This window comes from Crocodylus porosus, unplaced genomic scaffold, assembly GCF_001723895.1.
Source record: "Crocodylus porosus isolate Cpor-Errol unplaced genomic scaffold, CroPor_comp1, whole genome shotgun sequence".
In the NCBI taxonomy this organism is placed as follows: domain Eukaryota; kingdom Metazoa; phylum Chordata; order Crocodylia; family Crocodylidae; genus Crocodylus; species Crocodylus porosus.
Window position 1 is genome coordinate 26,966,396 of NW_017728947.1, and position 26,066 is coordinate 26,992,461.

Here is a 26,066-nt window from a genome sequence, read left to right on the forward strand (position 1 = left end):
GCTACCCCTGCATCTAAGGATTTGGTGATCTGGTCATAGAAGGCCACCAGGTTGGTCTGACAGGACCTGCTGCTAATGAACCTGTGTTGGTTGCCTCTAAGCATAATCTCCCCTGCTGGCCCCTTGTGGATATGCGCCAGAATAATTTTCTCAAAATTGCTTTATGAACCCTGTTTTCATGAGGCCAGAACTGTTGCTCCCTTTTGGTAACAGGTGACAGCAGTTGTATATAAATCTGAGGCAAGACTGTAAATCCTTTTTCCATTCTGAGCAGTTGTCCTTATGGCAGAGTTAACTCAAGTATTGTCCCTAAGTTAAGTTCTTTCCACTCACAAAAACCTTTCCTTCAAGTGTTGTCATGTTTTTAGCTTACTTGACTAGCTAAAAGTTAAAGCTGAATAATGTAACAAGTCTTAAAACAATTATTCTGTCCATTTAAACAAATGACTTTGCAGTAATGTAGTATGTCCACTCTAGCTTACTCAACCTCAGAGAGATTAACTTGAGAGTAGATAATGTAAGTTGTTTCTGCAGTGAAGACACAATTTGTGAACATGGTCACAACTACATCACTGAGTAACAATTTGCCTATGTGAATAAAAGGGTATTCTAGAAAGTCAATTAATTATTTTCCTCTCTCCTACCCCAGTATGTTTTTCTCCTTAATGATTTCTCCATAACCTCGTCAGATTACAAGTGTGTGATACAGAAGTAAACAGACATATTGTGAATTCATATGGTTAATACTTTACTTATCTGTAATGCTACCCATATTTTTCTAAAATTATATAATATTTTAAATCTGTACAAGCATCAAAAAACAAAGAGCAAGGGTCAGTAGTTACCAATTATTCATATGTCACAAGTAAGATAAATATTCTAATTCCAGTGAAATCAAGTGAGTAATACTATGTAATGGAGACAAGAATGTAAATCTAACCTGGAGATTTACTTTAATTCCCTCAAGTTCTTTTGATGTCTTTGACAGTTGACGGAGGATGTTGCTTCTTTCCTTAAAAACTTCTTTCAGCTGTCTTTCCAGTTCTTCGTAGCCCTGTCTAACACAGAAAGTACAGGAACGAGGTACTTTGAAAAGGCATTTGGTATCAGAAACATAATTCATCCAATTTCAGTCAGTTAGAAGCAGGATCCATTCCCACATCACAAAAAGAGATTTTGTTTTATTTTGGGTTCCCTCATCCTCTCCTCCTTTCTATGTAATCATTCTTAGCAAATGTCTTCCATTTTCCATATCAGGAACTGATATGTTTTATAACAAATTGTAAAATGCTATATCTGTGTGTACAAATCTTCAGATCATAGCACCGCCAGGAACCAATTGATGGCTTCATTGTGGAACAAAAGATGTTGTATCTTACACAAGCTGCAGGTTGTTACAATATCCTTCTCCTTGCTTGTGTGAACCATTGACCTATGCAGCATATGAGGTTTTGCATGACAGTGTGGTTTGCAGAAAAGGTGGTTCAAACTTACTTGAATTTTCAATTTCACCCCTTTTGTATCATATAAAGATGGAATTTTTTTCTGTCAGAGCAGAGGGGAATATTACAAAAATGTGGCCCAAAGGGCCCAAAGGGACCGTTTGTGAATTCATTCACAAATAATTTTAGCTGGAAAAAAGGCAGCACATATTTTGAAACGGTATTGAAATTTACCCAAATGTAAACAAGTATTATCTTCAGCTTACTTTACCAACATTTTACGGATGTGGTTCTAGAAACAGTCTAAAAATATCAGATCTGCCATCTTTTTAACAAGGATCATAATTTCTGTAATTATCTCTAGCAACTGTGAAAAAAACCCTGAAGTTTTATTCTGTAATATAACAACTTGTTTCCTGTAAATACACATAGGTCACCTCTGTCCTACTGGTGACAAAATCTACTTTTCATACAAATGCCTCTGACTTGAACTTTCAAGCAGGTTTGTGGCAATAGTACCTTTGTCTTCCATTTCCATGTATAAGATCAATAGCAAATGGCATTTCAGGAATCCTCAAAGGAGGAATAAAACTCCACTAATATTTCTGGATCTAGAGCAAGGAAAAACCAAAATCTCAATATGGGCAGAATAGAAGAAACATTTTTTAAAAATACTGCAAAAAGGGTATAAAAAGGGATAAAAGTGGAGTCAATCCATATGGAGTATAAACTGCTCTCTTTTTTCTCTGGAAAAAAAAAAGCAAAGGCTGCTTTTGCTTCCAACTTTGTCCCTAATATTAGACCTGTCTGCTTTACACAAACCTTGAAAATAAGAATAACCATCCATACTGTCTTATGTGTTTAATATGGAACAGATCCAGCTCAGGAGTTACCGAGCGCATGTAACTTCCCTTTGTGTGCTCAGATACCGCAATGGCAGGCATCACTAGAAAACTGTAGCAGAGAGACAGCTTAAATTCCTTGAGAGCTGCTACTATTTGTGCGATGGCCTATATGAAATTAGTTTGTCATCTCAGGTCAGTTGGTATACAGCGCAAAAATCAACACCAAGGACACTAGTTGACAGTCTCATTTGATAGGTCAAGGAATGAATGTCTATGGAGACTGAGCTATTCTTCTCAGTACAAATGGTGATTCCTTGTCAGGTAAGAATCGAGGTGCATTAGTTGGAGGCCATTGTATAAACTGTCATGACAACTGTCCTGCTTGTTTTTAATCTGAGGTTAAAACTGGGTCTTCAGTTAGAAGGCTGCCAATCCAGCACCTTTTGCAAGGACGCAATTCACTTGAAATAGTATTTAAACAATCAGAAAAGCCTTATTGAAATAAAAAGGGTGGTGCTTAAAGTCATCCTTACAGCAATGGGATTGCCTGAAAGTGTGGCAGAGAGAGGGGGAAAGACAGAGAGGGACTGAGTGTGGGAGAACATCCATTTATATGCCAGATGGTATCAGTGACAGCAAGTGAGAGAGTGGGAGGTTAAGAATAGGCTGTAAAGACATTGTTAGGAAAATGTATCTTTACTGCATCTGCTCTGGTGTCTGGGAGAGGAAAATGCCCTCTGGAACAGCAAACCCATCAGTAGGATACGAGTGACAGAAACAAAACGAACAAAAATTTTACATATAGTGTACAGGCAGCACTTTAAGTAAACATTAACCTTGAAGTAAACTTCCCCTAGCTGATATACCCAATGGTATACCATCAGGTCAGAACAGGTCCATTGTAGCTAATCTTTACAAAGAGCTGAGGATGCGTACACACTAAGTCACAGACAGACTTCAAAGCTGAGACGATAACTACAGAGTGGAGGGGACCTGAGAAATTCCTTCAATCTATAATAAAATGATAGGGAAATCTTGAGAGGCTAAGGACAATGTACAGAATACAGAAATAAAATGCAACTGAAATAAACTAACTATTGAGACATAACTGGATTTTCTGGGGAGGGGAGAGAAAGGGATGGGAAAACCAAGGTTGCTTAGTTTTTTGGAATTTTTTTACTATTTGTTTTAAAAAAAACCTGACTGCCTGAAACATTGAATTCTGAATGAAAACCAGAAGAAGCAAATAAAAAAAAATTAATAAATGACATTTTTAAAATAGTGAATAGGAAATGCTGCTCTAGTGCCTCAGATTCGTGGTTTGGATGTGTCATCATTACATGGGTGCTTCTACCTCTGTGGTCCCTTCTTTCCATTCTGAGTGAAGACCCCAAGCCTGTCCTTGCTCATCTGGGCAGTGGAATTTCATAAGTCTTTCACTCTTAGATAGGGACCTGCTACAACACCCCTATTCTCCCACTTCCTTGTAACTACATGTCTGACCAAACCCATCCATTACCTCTCTTGGGGTCCCTGTGACTAATTATATGATGATAAAAAGACCTCATAAAACAAGTATGCTTATTTTAAAAAGGAAACATATTACGGACACTTGTTAGAAAACAAAAAGCTAGCCCACGAGTGTATTTGGGCTCTTTTATTTGGTGCATCACTACAAGCTAAGGCAGATCAGCTTCCCTCTGGAGTTGCAGGAAAAGAAAAGAGCCAACCTACTTTCCTTTAGAAATTGTTTTGAGACCCAGAAAGCATCAGAGCCCAGCTCGGAAGGCTTCTTCTTGTTATTCAACCTGCTTTCCAGCTCAGGAGGCTTCTTATTCTTATTCAGACCAGTTTCCCCATTTGCAAATCCAGGCCATCTAAGAACAGGCTTCTCTTGCAGGGCAGATCCAGAGCAAAATACAGTGGCATGTCTGCACCCTGCTTTCAGATTAGACTGTGCCACCGGAGCCTCTGGGACTTATTAAAAATCCCCAAAGCAGGTGAGAATCGGCCCTCCCTTCCCCTCAGAGCTCGGAGACATGTCCCTTCTCCCTGTCTCTCCACCCCTGTTCCTTGCCTGGCCTTGCTGCTTTTCTCACTCTCCCAGGGGAGGGGGAAACTTCAGGGCTGCTCCTGCCCATTCCAGGTGGGCTGACTGGCACCTAGGTTTGGATGCTTCCCCTGGCACACCAGGGGAAGGAAGGGAGGGAAAAGGACATGTTTAAGCTCTGAGGGGAAAGTAAAGGAATTCTTACCTGGGTTTTGGTCTTTAAAAAAAGTCCCCATAGGCTTCCAGGGCACAGACTGCCTGCACTGGTTTGGGGGCAGAGAGGAGGCTGGGAAGAGGTGCAGCCATCACTGCAGTATGGGGTAGTGCATCCACGCCCCCTTTGCCAAACCCTGGATCTGTGCTGGCTGCACTATGAACAACATACACCCCAGGTATCACTCACATTCATCACAGTTGGGCCTATGCTTCTAGTCTTCTCTAAGGAGAAAGGTTCTGCAGCTGACATATACATCCTATTTCATATAGGGTCTAGGGGTGCCAACTCTGCTTGAATCTGTTCCAGTCATGGATTACAATGTGTAGACTTTATATCAGAAAGGCAAGTGCACATTACTAATACATTTTTAAAACTCACCGGACTCCTGTATAAATTGGATTCAACGTTTAATATTTATTTTAATGAACACCCGATCATTTATCCCCCAGGTGACTCTCAGCAATCTCCTGGAGATCTATTATCTAATTCTTAGAGACTCCTGGGCAATACTGGAGGGTTGGCAACCCTAATAGGGTCTATACTCAGAAAGAGGCAAGACTGGGAGAGTTTAGCCAAGGAGCTTAGTTAGGCCACTGAGGAGAATGGGGACATAATATACTTAAACTACAATGTCTATGGGGTGCCTTAGCACCAATTCTGGCTAGATTTTTTTCAGTGTAAGTTCTGTTTCTTGCCAAAGGAAAAATGGCACATTTTCAAACCAGTCTAGTACAAATGTTATTTTCTATGAATAGGTTTTAACTCTCAGATAAAAACCCATCTTTAAAGTCAATATTACAAACTTTAGCAAGATACTTTATTCCTTTGTAGTTTTGATCTAATTTGAGTTTCCTTGGAAGCTGTGGGTGAAACTTGTTTAATTTAAATTACTTCTGGTTTCAGGTTGACAGAGGGAGCTTCGATATGAACCATCCACAGGGTTAAAAAAAAAATTTAGATCAAGTGAGCACGCTGTGCAAGACACTCTGTCTATAAAGAGGTGGGAAGACAGAGGTCAGACACAAGCCTTATTCACACAAATAATCCTGTTATCTTTACCAGGATAAAACATGTTGGCAAATGCCGATCACAAATACAGGCCAGTGTCAAGACACATCGTAGGTTTAAACCACAATATTCACACTCAAATGTTTTAAATTCCCAGTTCACCAATGGTCAAATCTGGGAATCTGTTTCAGATTTTTCCTGAAATTACTTCAGGAAATATTCTGGGTAGTAATTTACTTGCTGAATACTAGTGTTCAAAGGTAAATGCAAAAAAAGTCAATTTCCCTGCATTTACATTCTATGGAAAAAAACTTTCTCCTTTAAGTGGCTATCACAATTGCATGCAATTTTTAACAAGGTGTGCAACGCTATTAAATAGCTGGGTGACCTAGGAACATTGTGTATAACCAACCTGACCAGCTTCAAAGGATGCAGCCTACTATAATTTGTGGAGCAGCAGTCAGCAGCAAATTTCTTTCTACTTACAGCCTCTGGTTAGTTTAATCAAGGAGACTATTGCTTTCATTCCTTTTTAAGCATCAGAAACAACATATCAGACTTGATAGTATCTCCTGGCACCCAAAGTCATGACCTGATTTACAGTGAAAAAAATACACAAAAGACAAACTGCACCAGGTAATCCCCTGTCTTAAACAATCACTGTAAAGTAGCCTATGAAATTTCTCATACAATTTTGTTCAATGTTTAGTTAATGACCATCTGTACTAGGTAGCAAATTACATTATTTCCACAATGGTAAATTCACTGTGTTCTGATATTCACCCATATAAATGAATCAGGATCTCTAACTAAAACTATTCTTGCTCATTTGTTTCCCTCTTCCAGTATATCAAAAAAACGCTCCACAGTAAAAATCAATTTCTGCCAGGAAAGAACCTGCCAAGCAGAGTCACAGAATGAACTGAGTCCTGCTTCTCATGGGAAAAGGACACGTAGCTTTCCAGTGCTGATTGGCAGGGGTGGCTGACTACGTAGTGTATGTAGGACTCTGATGGAATATATTTTTGTTTGTTAGAATGAATATTGACAGACAGGAGGTGTGGGGGGCAGGGGAAAGAGAAGGAGATATATTGTTTGAAAAACCTGGGATTAAGGAGAAAAATGTAACAATAATTCCTGAGATATTTGTTAAGATTCTGAAAATTAAGGCCAAAAATATGTCCACGCAGGTGCAGTGCAAAGGAAAAGAAAACTGAGCTCAAAAGGGGAGAACTACTGTTATTCTGGTGCTCCTACAATTAACACATTCATGGTTTTTCTACAATGAACATACTCATGGCTTTCTGCCTTTTAAGAGTGCAAACGAGTACAAAAAATATTGCACCAGTAAGATAGCATTTGTAGTGTGTTGCTACAGATCACCAAAGAGTGGAGCAGGATTGAAGCTGATAGGTCCCTAGCTAGGACTGTGATTTCTAGTCACATGAAAAGAGAGTAGAGTGTTGTGTCTTATTAAACAAAAAAATGTATAATTTCTAGGCTTTATAATTATGAAGAAAAGATTGGAAATGTGATTCCAGTGTAATAGTTGCAGCAAGTCTGAAGACAACCTGAAACAACCATCTTTCTCGTAAAAACTCTCCTGTACATCTAAAAAAAAGTGGCAGCATTTCCTTATCAGAAGACTCCGACCAGCACTATACCAATGGGTGCCTTAATGCAGCAGGAAAAGACTTGTGTAGACATTACCTATCCATCCTAGAAGACGTATTCCAGATACAGGGGCACCTCCCTTCCTACCTAAGAGGGAGGAAAAGCCTTGTCATCACCATTATTGTTTCCAAGGTGAAAAAACACCCTCCCCCCTACCCTCTGCCAACATCACACTTACACTCCAGGTGCTAAGCTATAGGTGGTGTTACTATTGGGAACTCTGCAGGGTGAAGTGCCTAAAACTATTGGTTACCTTCTATGGGAGAACATTACTTCCAGTGTACCCAAATGCTTACTCCTGGCTAATCAAACAAAGTTAGTTTCCAAGTATTCCAGTTGAAATGATACATCTAGCCATCCACACATATCTGGATGGCCAGCACAGTACAGTGCAGAAACACAGTCTAGTTTATTCTGAGCTGGTTTTAATTAGAGGTACTGAAAGCAATATACTTTAATACAGTGGTCTCCCCAGACTAGCAAATCTTGCTGCTGTGAACAAGCTGAGTTGTCCAATGCTAATATTGAGCCTTAAAAATGCATCCTTCCTTCTAAAATGTTTCTCTCCCCTCCATGAGAGGAAGACCACTGACTTCATACCCCCATTTATAAAGTATAAAGAAAAGTCCTAATTTATCATATACAGTTCTCCCATTCAGCAATTAAGAACAGATCATGGTTTCTACAAATGTACTAGCTTTCAGAATTATTCCACAACATTTTCATAAAAGTGCTCTCTTAAAGGACCATAATTAGGAATTTTAGCTATGTTACTACTTTGAAACTTGTCTCACAAATAATTTTGTATCATTTTTGTTCCCTGATTAAGTGAAACTCTTAGAATTCTTGGTTAGATAAAGCATGTCTGCTTTTGCTTAAATTGGAAGAGAAGCAAAGCCATAAGCTCTTGCTTTAACACACTTTCCTGAGGTATTTAAAGGGAGGGGGTGCAAAATTACTGGATGAGAGTAACTGCAGAAAGTGAATATAAAATATATCTCCTGGAAGGAATGAACAGAATAAGATTAAAATTCATTTTCAAGCACAGGTTTATGCTACTAAAAGTCAATTGCTTGATTCTTTTCAAAAAATTAATTGAAAAAGAGAATGAATATGTCTAAAATTAATTCAATAACTATCCAAAAGTATATTTGCATATTTATTTCATTTTACTGTTGTAGTATTAGCCAAACTGTAATAAATAGCAACACTTTTGGAAACTAAGGGTAGAAACAGACAGCTTTTGTCACCTTTGTGGCACCATATTTTTTTTTTTTATGTCAAAGCAAAGTCAAATATATGTCCATACTCTTTGATGCACCGTAAACGCCCAAAATTGTGGTTGCAATATTAGTAATAATTTTTGCCCTTTTCCTTACGGCAAACATCTATTAGCTTTATAGTGGGACAGCATGAGCAACCTGGAGTCCAGCCACCATGGGTTCACCTTTCCACATTTCCCTGATTCCAGAGATTTCCAAGACATGTCTCTGGAAGCAGGAAACCCCTGCTTTCTCCACTTTTGGAGATGTGCTCTGGAGATTGCTGGAGGTGCATTCCTGAAAGTGGGGGTCTCTAAATTTCCCCATTTCCAGAGATATGCCCTGGTGATTGCTGGGGGCACATCCATGGAAGTAGGAAGCATGTCACCCATTGTTCCACAAGATCAATAGGTGGGAGTAAAGGCAATCTTTGTTTTGTCAAAGAAGTGGATCAGCTGTGGTGGGACATATTCCAGCACAGCTGTTCAGATTGATTTGGCAACATCTATTTCCAGCCTAAGGAACTAGTTTAAGTTGAAGAAAGAACATTTGCAGTCACAGTTAAACAATGCATAAATACAGTTATCAACAGCTAATGAGAAACTACTGTAATAAGTGGTTCTTTGGGGTGACAGTTTTCTAAAGATCAGCCCCACATAAATTGAAAGAAAGAAATGTACACATAAAAGGAAGAGCAGTTAGAAATATTTGAGTCAAAGGAAAGTTGCAGCTAGTGCCATTGTTGATTAATAGCACCACCTAATAGTGCCGCACGCATAGACAGTGCAGAGCTAATTAGAGCAGCAGTACAGCATCTCATACAGCTACATCCACTGAGTCCCCTCAACTCCTACCAATACCCCTAGGACATTAGAAAGTAAGTAATTCTCAAGATCCTCTCTCCACATCTGGCAAAATAATTTGAAGCACAATAAGCTAATTCCAGTAAAAGTTTAAATTCTTTTATAATGTATGGAGGTATACCCCTGGTTGACTCTGGCTCCCTGAATGTCCACCTACTCCATTCTGCAAAATAAACTTACATTATCAGGATATGTACTGTGCATATGGAATAAGTCATTTAGGCAGGCACATGTAATTTAAGAAATAGCTAAAGTTCTGTACTTGAATGGCTTGCCAGGGCTTTTAATTCAGTTATTCACCCAGTCTTACAGCCTGCCTGGGATATAGAAGTTTCATTAATGAATCAGAATCTCCATTTATAGCTGTTAAAATTAGTAAGACAAGTATGAAGACATAAAATATCACTTTGCAATGGTCTGACTACCATACAGAATCTATATTAATGAAGGGAAACATAGCAATGACATTTGGCAGTATTCCAATAGGGGGAGGTCATTTGTAACATTGTAATTGCAGTTGTTTAGTTTGTCCTTGATTTATCGATCTGGGGTCTGTGTAAATCTAAATGTCATCTTGTCGTGGAATGTTGTTCTCAGATAGTTTTAAACTTGGCACAGCTGTTTTGACTTTTCTTTTATTCTTACTGCTGTGTCCAAACAAATATACTTCAAAATTTCTACAGCTTCTAATATTCAGTAGGTAGTGGAGACAGGTACCTTGTAACTAGAGAGGCTTGTGTCCCTGGAGATCACTCTACCTCTGACTGTTATTTTCTTAAATTTTATAAGCTGGATTTTAGTCTTTAAAATCAGGATTCAATTTGCTTCCTACTGAATAATGTGCATGGTGTTAGGACAAAGGAAAATTGATTTTGTTTGTCCACTGGGATTAAAATACCTGTCTTTGAAATATGCCTTCTATAACCTTTTTTCTTTCTTGGGGGGTGTATAAACTGGGTGCAACGCAAACAAGTACAGTAGAAAATTGAAGTATAATTTCAAGGCCATTAGACTCTATACCTTTACGAGACAATTAAGACTCAGCTGGATGCTTACCTCAACAAATAGCGATGTTCTCTGGGAGAAGAATTTCGTGGTGACAGCTACATTTGAGACACAAGCTAAACCCATGATTTTTTTTCTTTCAAAACCTGTGTGTGCAAATTATATTTTAAAAGTAGACTTATCTTCTGAAAAAATACTATGAAAAATGGCTCCTTCTTGCTCAATAGATAGGCTCTCTATATGTATTCAGAATTATAACTGCTGACTTCAAGATTTGTTTGTTTTTTTATTGTTATAAAAGAAGAGCCAACTGAGTTAAATGCAGGATGGGCTCTATCCCTTTTTGTGTATTGTGAAAAGAATTGTTTACTAAACTCTGACATTTTAGACTTGAAAGCCATAGGATTGCAGAACTGTCACCAGGGCAATCATTTGAAGATGTTTTTGGTTACAGAGATATATATGTGAACACAGTTTGGCTTGAAGATTTTTCTTTTATATGTTGAGATATACGAACAAAAGAATTCTGCTTGATTCTGAATTCCCAGGCTGAATTGACAAAGCTGGCTATTAAGGAAAAACATCATTTTAATTTTAAAATGAGCACCTTTGATATGAAAAGCACGAAGAATGTCTTACATTTTAAAGCTTGTCTAACACTGTCACAACTACCAATAAATGATACCACCCTAAGAAATCCTTGCCTCTAGCATAATTTGTGGAGCATCAATGGCTACAGCATCACTCTTACACTACTAAAAAGAGATAACGTCATTCAGTGGATTATGAGGTTTCATCCCAGCTGCATTTACTTCTGAAATGACATAACATGTGCAATATCATGGAGGCCCTAATTTAAGATAGCCCATAAGCATCAGTTTAAACCCATTCCTTACATAGGACAATATATAAAACATATTTAAATACGACCTTCCTGATTTATTACTATTTTGGTAAAGTAGAAGTGACTATAGAGTGCACATGCATGCAGCAATCCAAAGGTGTAATTGTTACACAGTATACACACCTATGCCAGCTAATCCAATCAGATCAGCTAATATTAGCGTTTAAAAAAGTAGCATTGTGGGTCTCAGCACATTGTGGGCCTCAGCCTGGGAAACTTCCTGGGAATTCTGGACTTGTCTTGTGGTCTCATGAAGCCTGTGCTGCTACATCTTCATTGCTATTAACGGTATTAACTAAATTAAATCTAGTACACGTGTGGATACCTTTAAGAGTTTTAGGTATAAATTGTTACACTGGCCTGGGAAAGGAAGGGAGAGCACAGCAGATGAGGGAGCTAAGAGAGCTCTTTGAATAAACAAGCTTTATCATCCTATTAGCTTAACTCCTTTGTCTTTTGAGAACAACACAGCATTGACCACCTAACCCTATTCCAATTGCACCTTTGTATTACTGTCTAGGTTTCCAATGCACTATAAGGCAATAGAGAATTATGATCACTGTAATTATTTTGTATGGATTTTTCTTGTAACACTAATTATTTTTTACTACATGGGTCATGTTCATGTTTTCACTGTGTAAAATCCACCTGTATTCACCAAAACAAGTGATGACTGACACCCTTTCAGTGACAAATACACTATAAACAACTAAGTTTTAAAAAACCTCCCAGTGGATTTGTAGCATTCACATTAAAATTAAATTACACATTAAAATTAATTTAAAATTAAAAATTTATTCTCATTAACATTAATTAAACATCCTCATCCCAAAGAGGTTTTGAAAATTGCAGCCTAAAGGACCAAGTAGTTAATCATACCTGCTAAGAAGCAAATATATCTTCATACTGTACAATGTGCTATTTAAGGCTCCCCCTTCTTCCTCTAGCTGTACATGCACAACTGTCCTAGGCTACTGTTTTTTTAAAGGTTTATCTTGAAATTGAGGATATTAAACACCTGTAAAAAAATCCTAGAGCTTTTTCTGATTTTTAAATATGGGCTAAGAAAAAATCGAATCCCCTGCACATAAGGGTAAAACAGATGTCTCACTGCTGCCATGAAAGATTTTGTCTTCAGTCTGAAATCTCTTACAGAAACATCTAAAAGATGGCACTACTCTATTTCACTCTGCTATTCTTCATTATTTATACATACAAGACCCTGCATCTCTTCTGGTTTCCTACTGTATACCTAAAGAAGCTTTTAACTGTGACCTCTATCTCCCAACCTTTGATTTGTAAAAGCATGGCTGTGTTATTCTGCTTAGATCAACTAGTCATGCTCTTTTCCTGTTTGTTTCTTTCTGTACAGTCAGGTGCAATATTACTGTTGGGCTCTGGCTGTTACATAATTTAATGTCATTGATGTTTTTGGAATTTTTACATCAATTTTTTTTATTAACATAAATAGACCTATCCAGGTAATGGCATCTGTGGAAAATCCCCCCTTCTCTTTGTCAGAGAAAATTTTGAGTATCTGCTGCCAGCACAGAAGAGTTGGACTGACATGCATGGTTTGACTCTGTGAGTGGAAAGTTCCACAGCTCACCCAGCCCTTGCCCCCGGGTAACCTGTGGACCTGTCAATCATTGTTGACCTACTTTCCCCACAGAGGCATGCTCAGATTGTGTCAGCTTCTGACTGAGAGCATGCTCAGTCAGAACCTGACATGAGGTAATCGGACTAGAAATTTCTCTGCGGAGAGCACGCTGATTGGCTACCAAATTGATATAAAAGTTCTGTGAGCCCCTCCCTTGGGGCGAGATCACGCTAGCTGAGAGCAGAGGCTGCTGTTGCAGGGACTGTCTCTCAGTCAGGCTTTAGGGCCTACAGATCTCCTCCTTTGCTCTTGTCGTTGGTTCTTTCGTATCACTCGATATATTACGCTTGCCTGGCTTCTGATTACTCTCGGTACTGACTGACGGCTACGATTTCGGATCACCCTTTGGACTCTGTTATAACCCGGTTCCAGATCACTGACCTCGGCCTCCTCCACTGACTACGACTTGGCTTACCCTTCTGACCTGACGTCTCAGCTGCATCATCTCCTGGCTTCCGACCTCGGCTTTCTCTTCGACCACCTGATTGTCCGCCACCTTGGACTGGCGTCACGCGATTCATCATCTGCGCGTTACAGTTCATTTTATCATTGTATTACCCATTAATGAGCTGTTGATCAGCCCTGGGACTAGGTCTTCGGACTGAACCTCGTGGGCCAACAGACCCCTTTGTTGTGTTGTTGTTCATACGTTTGCAACGGTAACTGAAGACTTCTCTGCCTACACCGAAAAGCGTAAGTCAAAATAAATCTTTGCATTTCAACCCTCTCCGGTTCCGACTCTCAGACTCTGCAGCCGCTAATCCCACCTGTCCGTGCCAATAGCCATCACCCGGCCAACCCACCGTGACCGCGACCCCGAGCTTGGCTTGCCAGCTCCGCCGGGTTCATCGCGACACTCTTACTATCAAAGTAAGTTAATTTAATTCACATAAAATTTAAAAAGTCTAACTGATAAAAGGGTCATGGGCCTTCATGAAAGCTTGTTCCATATCTTAGTAATTTAGAGTTGGTATCATAAACTAGTACCCACTTATCAAACAATCTGTACTACAAGAGGCAGACGGTAATGCTGTAGGAATGGAAGTAGAAACAACCTTTAAAATTATTAAAAAAACCAAAAGAAGCAACATGAGATCTCAGAAGCTCAGATACCATCTCAGCTCCAGCCATGCTTATAGATGGTCAAAAATCATCCTGCAAAAATAGGAAAGGCCCTACAAGGTAGAGTACTCAGACCAGGACGCAGATTCATCACCAAATACGTTACCCTTAAACTCATGTTTGTACTGGATGAAAGAGCATCCATTTTTTTTTAATTAAACCCTAGTAAATTTCTACAAAGAAATTCAGGTGCTTATTTGCTACTTTAGGTACCTCCGTGGTGCTGAAAATCCTCTCTAACCACATCAGTGTTAAGAATTTCTTGATAGCTACATGACCGCAGGTTGTGACTCACATAACCACCAAATTCCTGACATTACCAAGTTGCCTCAGATCCCTGGAATAAAAAGAGAACAAAGATGCAAGATGGGCAGGTTGATCCCCTATGTGGATCTAGGATTTAGACCACAGCGAGGGTGAGGTATGATTGAGCCCCCAGGCCTGTGGGAGACACTGGGGAGTTGAGTAGGAAGCAGGTGCAAGAAGGGGGAATTTGCTTTTAATTGCTGCTGCAGTCCAACTGACCCTGCCTTGGGGGAGCCCCATAGCTATTCCTGTCCTGCTCCAGGCTGAAAGAGTGGCTGCATGGGGCATCTTGCTCAGCCAGAGAAAGTGGTGGCACTGCCCTCATTCCTTCAACTGTTCCCTATCTTCCTCCCTTTGGGTTCCTCTGACTGGACAAATTATTTATGCAAAGCTTCCATCGAGGCAGGCTGCATCCAAAATACTGAGTGGCCTGGAGCTTATGGCACTCCCCTAATATGTTGGACAACTGGGCACAGATTAAGGATTTTAAAACATAACTACTAAACTATTAGGTAAAAAGAGTAATTCTCTCTGCTTTTTCATTAGGAAAGGGCTGACCTGACTTAGGCATCTAACTCCAGGAGAATATCTATAGGTCAGAATCCTAAACTGAGATGCCTGTTTATGAGGAAGAGGACTTATGCCCCATCCCTGACTCAGGATTTCCTACTGGCTAATTCTGTCAGTTCCATTTACTTTGTTGAATTATCTGGGTGCATCCTCACATGCAGGGGTGTGTACTAGCAGCTGCAAAAATGTGTTGGCACAAATTTATGCTGCTACTTTTTGCCACTGTGCATGCCCTTGCATGTGTGTTTTGGAGCAGGGGAACATGTCGCGCTTTAGGGAAACTGCTGTTTCCCCACTGGCTTCCAGCATGCTGAAGGAGCCAGGGCAGAACTAAAGTCAGGGCAGAACTAAAGTCAGCAGCCAGAGTATCTCCCAGGAGAAGTGAGACTTTTACATGCTCCTGTGATGTGTGCCACGCCGCTTTTTTTTTTTTGCAAGTTTTTTTGCTTCCAGGATTTCCCACTAGCAAACTTTTCCCCTGCACTTCAGCATGAAACACATTTTGCTCCCAAATATGCAATGTGGGTCACTGGACATGCAGTTTGTGGTGTCACAAAGAGGTTTGCAATGTCACAAACCACACATGCCTCCACATCTGGATTCAGCCTGAATCCAGAACCATTGTATAAGTAAGCACAGAGAATCACTATACTCCCCTTCATATATTAAATTATGGATCAAATCTATTCCACCTCACAGTTATTTTGTCTGTGTGAAGGATTTACAACAGAGGGTGAAGATGAGAATCCTCATCTGCATTATGGAACTGTTCTGATATTATTTCAGTCACTGGTTTGCAAGCAATGCCTCTCTTCCTTCCCACCCTCACCACCCCTCATAGCCTATGTTCCCCACCTGTACAGAATGGGTTTAGAAAGTAGTGTAGCTCAGTGCCCACCCTCAAAAAAACACTCCTGAGGGCTGAAATCCTACATGCCTTTTATGAAGTGGGTTCCAGTACATAACAGTCTCCCATATAAATCCCCCAAAGCATGTCCCTGATAGTTCTCCTGTAGCCAGGCTCCTATATAGTAGAGGAAGCTTGTAATCTCACTTAAATTATTAAACAGTCTACATTCTTTGGTTGCAGAATTTGGCTGCCTACTATCAGAAATCAAATTTTGTTATTAGAGTTTTATGTTGTTATAATAATAACCATCATTTCCACAATCAGTATTGTTAGACCCTGACCCCATGTGGTGCCCAACAACTTGTGAGATGATGATCCAGTTGCCCGTGGGTCCTGTTACTCATTAGCCAGAGTAAGCACGGAGCAAACACCAGCACACATTGCTTGCAACAGCTTTACTCAGAATGGAGACAGATTCAGACTAGCTCCCAAAAAACCAACAAACCAGGGAGCCTCCCTGAACAATATTTTTTTGCACATTTATACACTTTAGTTTATACTTATTAACATTCATTCCACCTCTGTCCCTCCTTTTGTTCCACCCATTTCTCCTCCCATCTTAAGCTCCACCTCTGTTTACTGTTTGTTTTATTAGCATGGAATTGCCTATGCATTTTACTCATTTACATGTCTTTTTGCTACGAGCGCATGTCTAAGACCTTGACTTCTTTTCTTCGGTCAATGGGAGGACTTTGGCCAAAACCTGGAAGCTTCTGCAGGCTTCTTCACCAATCACCATTGACTGTTTTGTGTATGTTCATCTCAGGTCCTGTTACCAATCACGTGTTGTTTTGCACATTCCAATCTGTTTTTCTATCCTAGGTTGTACCAGCTTCCACATTCCTGAAGCTTCACCTCATTTACTTGCTGCTTTTTACAGAAAACTGTTGACACAATTAAGATGGTTACTTAGCATAAGCAAATGCCTGGCTTCGCTATCATTCTGCCTTGTGGTTAGCAGCTTTTGCTAGGCCACAGGTTAAAGCCTTTTATTCAGCTGCAAATCCAGTGCTCCTTAACATCCAAATATTATCACCCTAACAAATATAATAAATGTTCATCTCATAAAGGAAAACTGATATACGCAGCTATCATTAAAGTGTGGTATAGATTGTCTGTCCCTATAGGAATTGGTGTGCATGAACCATATAGTCTAGTATGCCATCATGGGTTTGTTCTCACTGAGCAGTCTCTAGAATAACTCCCTGCTACTCATTATTGGGAAAACATCTTTAAGCAGTAGAGTGTGTGTGCATGTGTGTGTGCGCACGGATGTGTGTGTGCACGGATGTGTGTGCGTGCGTGCATGTGTGTGTAAAATCATGGCACATGACCCTTTTATTAGTTAGACTTTTTAAAATTCTATGTGAATTAAGTTAGCAATTTACTTTGGTGTTAAGAGAAGAGGAAATTTCCCACAGATGCCATTACCTGGGTAGGTCTATTTATGTTAACAGAATAATTTGATGTAAAAATTTCAAAGACATCAATGACATTAATTATGTAACAACCAGGGACCAACAGAAATAGTGGGCCTGACTATTCACAAACAAACAACAGGAAAAAAGCATGACTAGTTGATCTAAGCAGAATAACACAGCCGTGCTTTTACAAATCAAAGGCTGGGAGATAAAAAGGTCACAGTTAAAAGCTTCTTTAGGTATACAGTAGGAAAGCAGATGAGATGCAGGGTCTTGTATGTATAAAGAATGAAGAATAGCAGAAACATATATATTTAAAGGATTTAATATATGTAAGTATTCACATTGGACTTTGATAATTGTTATTTTTATATTGTGAATTTTGTCATGTGTGAGAGGAGAGCAGGTAATTTATGGGTAGCTTAACAGAACAATTAAGCTACTTATTTCATGGAAAGCTATAAATAAGCTTTTAGAAGAAAGAAGAGTTTTCCATTTTCTACTGTGATTCCCTACCTATTTAAAACCTTTCCATTGTGAAATATGATTAGATTAGGTTTGTCCTGTACCAGCTAATTTCCTGAATGCTTAAAACTGCTGTAGTATGTTAATTTCTACAATACTTTTGCCTGGAATTGAATGGAACAATCTGTTCTATATAATTGTTACTCTCTTGTTTCTTTCACATGCTCTAGTGCTAAAATGATTTACCCTTGACTATTACAAAAAGAGGATATTCAGCTGAGGATGTAAAACCTGCAGTTGATTAAAATGATTGTAGACATTTTTATAGAAATTTAGAAGTTAGAGACAGAAAAGGCTTATCAAATCATCTAGTCCATCTCCCTGCCAGGGCCAGATTGTTCCCTGCTGTATATTTTATAGCATTTCAGTCATTTAAATTTCATAATATCTCAAGCAATGGAGCATCTACCATTGCCTTTGGGAGAATTTTCCACAGTCTACTGGATCGTAATACTAGGAAACTTTTTTTCCCTGATACTCAGTCTATATTTATCTTTTCTTCTTTCTCTTCACTTTATAAACAATTGGGCTAGCAAAGCTGTCCTCCATCACTGTACTGTTGCTTGACCCTTTTTCCTTCTACTTAGTGACCTAAAATAACCCTTTAAAAGGACCCAGTCACAGTTGATCATTACCCAATTATCCTTTTTCCCCCCTCTAATCTGTACGTGTCATGAAAACGTGGTCATTGTTTTTATTCGAGCAAGTATGTCATGCTGAGTGCATCTACATGTGTGCTTAACTCTGCATAGACTAGTTTGCTGCAGTGTAAAGCATCACATCCTACACACAATGCTATTAGACTGCACAAAATTAATTTTCACCACCATAAGAAAGTACTGAAGGGGACAGTACTATCTTAGGGCAGGAAAAATAACTGTGCGTAAGTGCACGTATAAATGCTGACTTGGGCATACATTGCACCCGGTCGGCCCAGGCAACAGGAAGCCAGATCCCTACCTACTGCCTAGCCACAGGGCTCCACACGCTGGGTCACTCCCATGCCCCAGGCAGCCCCACCACTGCCTGATGTCACCTCCCAGAACCAGGGGCTGACCCCTCCCTACCCGCCCCCATGTCCCATTGCAGCCTGGGGCCGCTCTGCCCCAGCTTAAACTGCTGTGGTCTAGGGATGATCAGTCTGAGCATCTACATGTACCATTAAGGTTCTATGATAAACTCCAGCCCAAATTGCACCAGTTTATCACATCATCTTAATGGCATGTGGAGATGCATCCACTATATAACAGAATTATAACAATAAATGGGAGAACCAGCTAACCAGCTGTATATTATATTGTCTGGGTAAAGTGGCATCATTTACTTGGAAATGGCATACATACTGGTGACAATCTAACCAACCCTGATTTATTCATGTTGGTTTTCAGAGTTTGCCAGAGAAGTCAGGAAAATATAAAAAACATAGTAACCATGCAACAACAACATGGCAAGTGAAATAGTCATACTGTAGGTCTAGGTGGCAGATAGCCCCATTGCCATTGGCCTTGTTTTACTTTCAAATGTTCAAGGTTTAAATCATTTTTGCTTGCTGGTTTCACAACATCAGTCTCTCTATTTCCAAGTAGAAAGTAATATACTGCAGTGTTTTTTTGAGTAACTGTCCATATAGAATTCACTTTATATATTCAAGATCAACTATGTTGGGGCCTGTCCTGGGCACAAATGGCAGAGACAAATTCCTTGTCCAGTTTCCTATTTCTGGCTGAGGCAGAAAGACTCGTGAATGGTCTGCTTGTTCTTCTTAATGTGAAACAAAAACTTTTTATAGTAGGGTAAGGGATACCCCTTTATACTGTATCTGTAGCTGGAGTGACTGAAACAAAGCTTTCAGTATTTAAAACGTGTCCCTCTGTAATGGGAATTCTGGTGTCTCTATTGCCTCAGTAAGTTCAAATTCTCATCATGCAGCCCATCAGCTATTAAAGCCAATAAAGCAGTAATGGCCTCCTCCACTCCATCGTCATAAGAAATGTCATAGGAAAGAGCACTGCTTTCAGAGTGAGCAAAAGCAGAATTCACCATATTTGGTACCAAGAAAAAAAGATCTGTTATGTCTTTTCTTAACTTATGCCCCTCAGCTGAAGGTCAGATTAAGTCCTGATAACAGTTTGGCACCATCTGGCTGCTAAACACCCATGATATCACCTAAAACTATAGTCCTCATTCCCTCCAGGCCCTCTCTTTGGTACTGATTGCTTTGTTGCTTGTAACTCTAATGTCAAACTCCATCGTGTACAAGTTTCTCCACCCCTATTTCCTGGTTCTCAAATCCTCTTTGTGACTACATAACCTAAGTTAGCTTTGCTCTCCTTATCAGCTATCCAAAATACTGTTGCAATAGTAGTAGTACAGGTAGGCCTTCCTATTCAATCTGGGAATGTAATTTGAGACATCCCCAAGATAGAAGACAGGAGAGTTCCCCCAAAATATGCATCAACTTCTCTGGTAACGGAACTGTTTCTTTACTATCCATATCAATTTCGATCTTCCTTTTGAATGCAGTGCTAAAAATCCCCACAACTGACTGAATATTTTGCAGTCTTGCATGTCAATACAGGTTTTTTGGAACTAGGTAAGGATCTGCTGTAGATTCTAGCATCTATGGCATGAATGTACAAAAAGAGTTATTTAAGAAAACACAGCATTCAGGTGTAGCAATACCTGGACTAATCCAAGGAAAAAATCTCTCTATCTAGTGACAAGCTACATTAATATAATCCTAGAATTCTGTTACAAAAATTCAATGATGATAAAGAAAATGTATACTTTTGCTGAACCAAACTACAGCATTCACTGGGGATAAATTAGATTCAAAGTTAATAAAAACTCATGGAAAAAGTCCAAACCACAGTGCCTTTTACTGATAATCTATGGAGTTCACCCAGAAATGTCTGTAAGACAAGCAGATGGTTGAAATCAGTGCAACTATCCGGAAGGTTCTGCATAGACATGAATGCCAATTTCAAAAAGAAAACTTCCATCGTGGTCCATGTTTGAAATCGAGTATCTTTTTCTGCCCTGACCCAAGATTCTGGGATCCCTTTCTCTAGTGAAAATGACTCTGCAAATCTCAATGCCATGGTTATTTATTGTTGATACAGGTAACTTTCAGCAACAAAAATTGTGGGAAACAAACTCCTGAATGAAACATAGTTAACTGTTGTGAAACTGAGTGAAGCCCCTAAAAACAAAGGACATTTAAGAGGTGTGCTATGGACCTTGAATATTCTACAGGTTCTGAAGAACAGCATGGTAGTGTGTGTGTGTGTGTGTGTGTGTGTGTACAGCATGGTAGTGTGTGTGTGTGTGTGTGTGTGTGTGTGTGTGTGTACAGCATGGTAGTGTGTGTGTGTGTGTGTGTGTGTGTGTGTTAACAGGAAAGGCAGAATTGCAAGAAGTCAGGACTTTGTATCTTTACTTATAAATGAAACTGCCCTTATGTGTGTTTTTTTGAAAAGCACCATTACTTAGAACATTCTATCAGTACATCTCACTCTGATGTATTGCTCTAATGTGCCAACACATCACACAACCAAACTATCATTCACATGATATATTAACATGATAAATCATCTGATGGTTACACATAGATCATATCTTTTTCAAGTGAGAACATCTTCTGGGCTGGGGGATGATAAGGTGCATTAGATTGCACAAAATTACAAAGATAAGAATTTTAAACAGTATATTGAGACTATGAAGTGTGTTTGTCAAATTCTTTAGATAGAGGGGGGGATTGAGCTAACTACTAGGGCTGTGCAAAATTTCACTGGCTGTTTTGTTTCAACTTGTTTCGAGTTCAGAGCAGCAAATCTAAATAAAATGAAGGCACTTGAAACATTTTGGAAGTTTTGAGTTTCAAAGCTGAAGCTTGGTTTGCCTGCAGAGAAACAGAAGATAAGGAGAGGGAGGGAAAAGAGGGGAGGAAGGACTGCTCTCATATGGACTGTGTAGCTGGCCAGTGACTGTGATCCTTCCCCGAGGTCCCTTCCAACCCAGTACTCTGGGGGAGGGATGGAAAACAACATAAAAAGCAGCGTTGTTTGAACTGGCCTGCTTTCTGCCTTCAGGTCTGACAGTTACTGAGCTATCTTCCAGCAGCTCAGGAGCATTAGACAACAAAGTCTACTACTACCATTGGTTTGAATGATTTCCTACTTGCTAGCCTAAGAAGTGGGATTCCACAATACTTTTTGCTTTCTTTTAGACCATTTTATTTTATTATTATATTAACTGATTTTTTCTTTTCAATTTTATAATTATATTGGATATCACACTATAGAATTTATATAGGGAGGGAGATATATTTATACCTTGAGGCATATTGCATTATAGAATTTATATAGGAATGCAGATATATTTATATTTTTTTTCTAGACATTTACACCTTGCAGCATATTACATACATTATAACATTTACATAGGAATACAGATACATTTAGATATTTTTATAAAAACAAGAAGCTATGAAATACCATGAAATGTGGTGGAAAGGCAGCTGGCAAGCCTTCAGGGAAGGGTGGAAGAAGAGGTAGAGGGAGAGGTGTAAGTTCCTCCCCCTTCCCCCCAACTGAGATGCAGCCTCTTTCCTACAAGTAGCAGGGATAAGGCTTCCACAAGCATCAAGGAGAGGGGAGCGACGCCAGTGCCACTGCCTGTGCCTGAGTCTGCATCCCCTCCAAGAGCACCAGCCATAACCACACCCACCACCACCACAATGACAACAAGCAGCAGCACCAGCACGACAGTCTCTTCCATCCCCATTTCACTTCCCATGCTGAGCCTTCCAGTGCCAGAGGAAGAGCTGGTTCTGGATCTCAGTGCCCTAGCAAGCGAAATTCTGCATAAGGAGAGGGAATCATCTGAGTTTGTGCTCTGCATCTCTCAAGTTTCCCCTATAGCCAGGTCTCCTTTTGCAGAAGGTACTTCAGAGAAGGCTGAGGTAGAGGTTGCCGAGGCAAGTGGCTCAGCTGAGTCCGCTTCTTCTGTTGCTGTACCATTGCCTGCTGAGGAGGGACAAACTGCAACATCCACACATGCACCCACACCTCAGAAGTGAGTGGGTAGTGTGATCTGGAATCATTTTGAGCTGACAGATGATCCCACATATGCTATCTACCTGTACTGCCATCTGTGAAAAGTGGTTGTAAATTTCCTTTGAGGATCAGGCCTGAGAAACTGGAGACACGTGGTGTTCTGTTGTTGTCTTTGATAGATTTTCGGTGTGCACTCATTGTGGTGTGCAGTTGTTGCTTGGCATCACCACATATTTCCCATCTGTATTTTATTGTGAAGATATCTCCATAGAGGAAATATTGTTGGTAGGTTTTGCGTGTCTTGTCATGGCATGGCCTGGATACATTCAGTGTTTTGGGTTGTAGGAAGTTGGCTTCTGGTAATGAGGTTAATGAGGTTCAGTGCTTGTTTAAATTTACAAACCACTTGTCACAGATGAGCCTATGAACTGCACTTCATCAACCTCCTAGGTACAGAAACTCATGGACTCAATATAGACATTGGAATTCTGACACACTACAACTGGCTGGACATCTGACTCCCATGTACCTCTCCACTTTTACCTGCTGCATTGCCCTTCTCACCGCCCGCATCCCATCCCTGATCCCCTGACATCTCCGTTTCCATTTCACTGACTGGCTTTCTTGCCTGCATTGCATATCAGGCCAGCCTCTGGCTTCTTTACTATTCCTTCCACCCAGGAACAGCACACACACCGAGTGCAGGTGCTTCCTCAGCCTGATGAAGAGTTTTTCATCCCCAAACAAATATATCTTGCTAAGATATATTTCTGTAACTATTCAGTTGGTCTGCTAAAAGATACCAGATTAGACTGACCCAAAGGACCTTGTCTGCCAGTGCCATGTCCTTAGACCAACACCCGTAGCACCTGACCAGAAGGATGCAGGGCTCTGGGGACATCTAAGTCCCAGGACTGGGGCTGGCTGGGATAGTTCTCTGGCAGCTCCTGGAAAGAAGCTCCTGCAGGAGAGGAATGAAAGGCTCTGTCACAGGTTGGCTTCCTGGGATGTTGCTGGTGTTACTGTGCTGCTGCTTGCTATTTTATTACCTTTTCTCATTTAAAGTGGTGGACCAGACTGAGGCTGTAGGGGAGGAGGCAGCCTCATTGGGGCACACTACTGTTTTGTCTAGAGGCCCCAGCATCAGTGAGGGCACACCTTAACATACCCACAGTGTCACCCACCCATGTCATGAATTTTGCTTGTCAGCAGCTTGAGGTGCAGTTTCCCAGAAACCCCTGCACCTATATTCTTGAAAATTGGCAGGCTTGGTGGCCTCAGAAGGGGCTACCATGCCTGTCGTCTTCACCCTACTGTGCTTTAACACACACTGGACATGAGTTTTGAGTTTTAAGACTTTGAAGCGTAGTTTCCCAGAAACCTGTATACCTACCTTCTTGAAACTTGGCAGGCTTCATAGACTCAGAAGGCACTATCAAACCTGCATGTTTCATCTAAATCTGGCAAAGAATGACAAAGCTATAGGTAGTTCTGTGCTTCCCCATTATAGCATATGGGCAAAATGTCAAAACAGCATTGAAACAGCAAAACAGTTTCAATGAAATGAAATGGAACAGTGGTTTTGAAACAAAATGAAACTTGAAACAAAACATTACCCCATCGAATGGAAATCAAAAGGAAATGGTGCTGTTTCGCAGAGCCCTCCTAACTATGTTGAAGCAGTGGGTAGAGATCAGTCTATGCCTGTGTTGAAGTGTGATTAGAAAAGCAAGCCCTTTAATTAAAACTTCAAGGGGTGTTTTGACCCCTACCTTATCAGTTATCCAGTTATTTGCATTGTCTGACTGCTCAACTACAGGGTGCCACTTCTGATTGAATGGACAAAGAGAGGAACAACGGGATGCCACTATGAATTTTTAAATGAGTAAACTTGATGCTAAAATTCACAATATGGTTGGGACAAACGAGGAATACATAGCAGCTCTCTAAATAGTCTCTATAAATGTAACCTTGTAAATCACAACAACCAAAAATGCTACTTCTTTGCATGTCAAATTCTATTAATTCATTCTTACAATTCAATTGTCTCTAGCTCCGATGCTCTGGTCTCCAATTTTATGGTTAAACAGTCACAACCAATTATCAGTTTCCAGTGATGTGTTTATTTAAGCAATTCATCCATTACAAATAAATAAAATGACTGTTATAATCTGCTGTGGTATGATCTCTATCTCTTCCCTATAAAATAAACCCCTCCAATTTATTTTGGAAGAAATTTGAATTAGAAGTGGTTTACTAATCTCAAAAGGAATGCTAGTTTTGGGGGGTTTTGCTTTGTTTTAATGCAGGTGGTGATATCAATGGAACAGAATACTGTTGATGTCACAGAATGGTGGCACCTTGTGGTTATACAACTGCCAAGGAAAAGCTGGGCAATTATCCAGTTAAGTGAAAGATGCTCCACATTAAGTGGTGACAGTCTACCCCAATCTCTTTATTTCTATTCTACCAGATGATTTATTTGAAAGCTGTCATGTTTTGTGATGGATGCAGCTGCACTAGAGTGACATTTGTTCACTGTGCATTCTTAGAAAACTGCACTGTGATGGAGGAAACGGACTTATTCTAAGTTCCATGTAATAAAAATGGCAAAGTCTGAAGATCAGTGTGACACAAAAAAAACCCCAAGCCTCATGAAAATTCATAAATAAGCTTCTAACTAATTGAAAGATATACTTTATTGCATTTGGTTTAGCAAAATAGTCATAACAACAAAAAGAACTAGCATTCACTTAGTGTTTTGCATACTCAAACTATCATAAAGTAATTCCTTAATTAATCTGCACAGCAATCCTGAGAAGCAGGAAGGACCTGCATTTCAGTGTCCATTTGGCAGTAGCACACCTAGGGCAAGGGGGGGCATGACTGCTGAGCACCAATTTGCAGGAGGCCCCAGCCTGCACTCCAGCAGCCACAGCCACACAAGTACGCAGGGAACCAAACCCAGCTCTGGTCCCAGCCCCAGTGAGGCAGTGGGCAGAGAGCCAGCCCTCACCCCAACCCTGGTCCTGTTGCCAGCCTCAGTAAGGCAGCATACAGGCAGTTGGTCCCAACAGTGGCAGAAGCCATGTCAAGTAAGATTATCCCATGCTTGGCCCTGCTCACACTTCCCTTCTGCCCCATTGCTTTCAGGTGCTTGGCACAACATAGCCCTACACAGGGTGCAAAAATCACTAGTTATGCCTCTAGCAGTGGGCTGAATCC

The 26,066-nt window shown here is 40.1% G+C and overlaps 1 protein-coding gene across 5 annotated transcripts in view; it reads right to left on the reverse strand.

Annotated features, from left to right (window-relative positions):
• LUZP2 (leucine zipper protein 2) overlaps window positions 1–26,066 on the reverse strand; it is a 411,554-nt gene that overhangs the window by 223,838 nt on the left and 161,650 nt on the right. For all 5 annotated transcript variants that reach the window (XM_019551884.1, XM_019551883.1, XM_019551879.1 and 2 more), the window contains exon 2: window positions 941–1,058. In XM_019551884.1, the coding sequence (XP_019407429.1) occupies window positions 941–1,058 (118 nt within the window). The remainder of the gene's footprint in view (window positions 1–940; window positions 1,059–26,066) is intronic.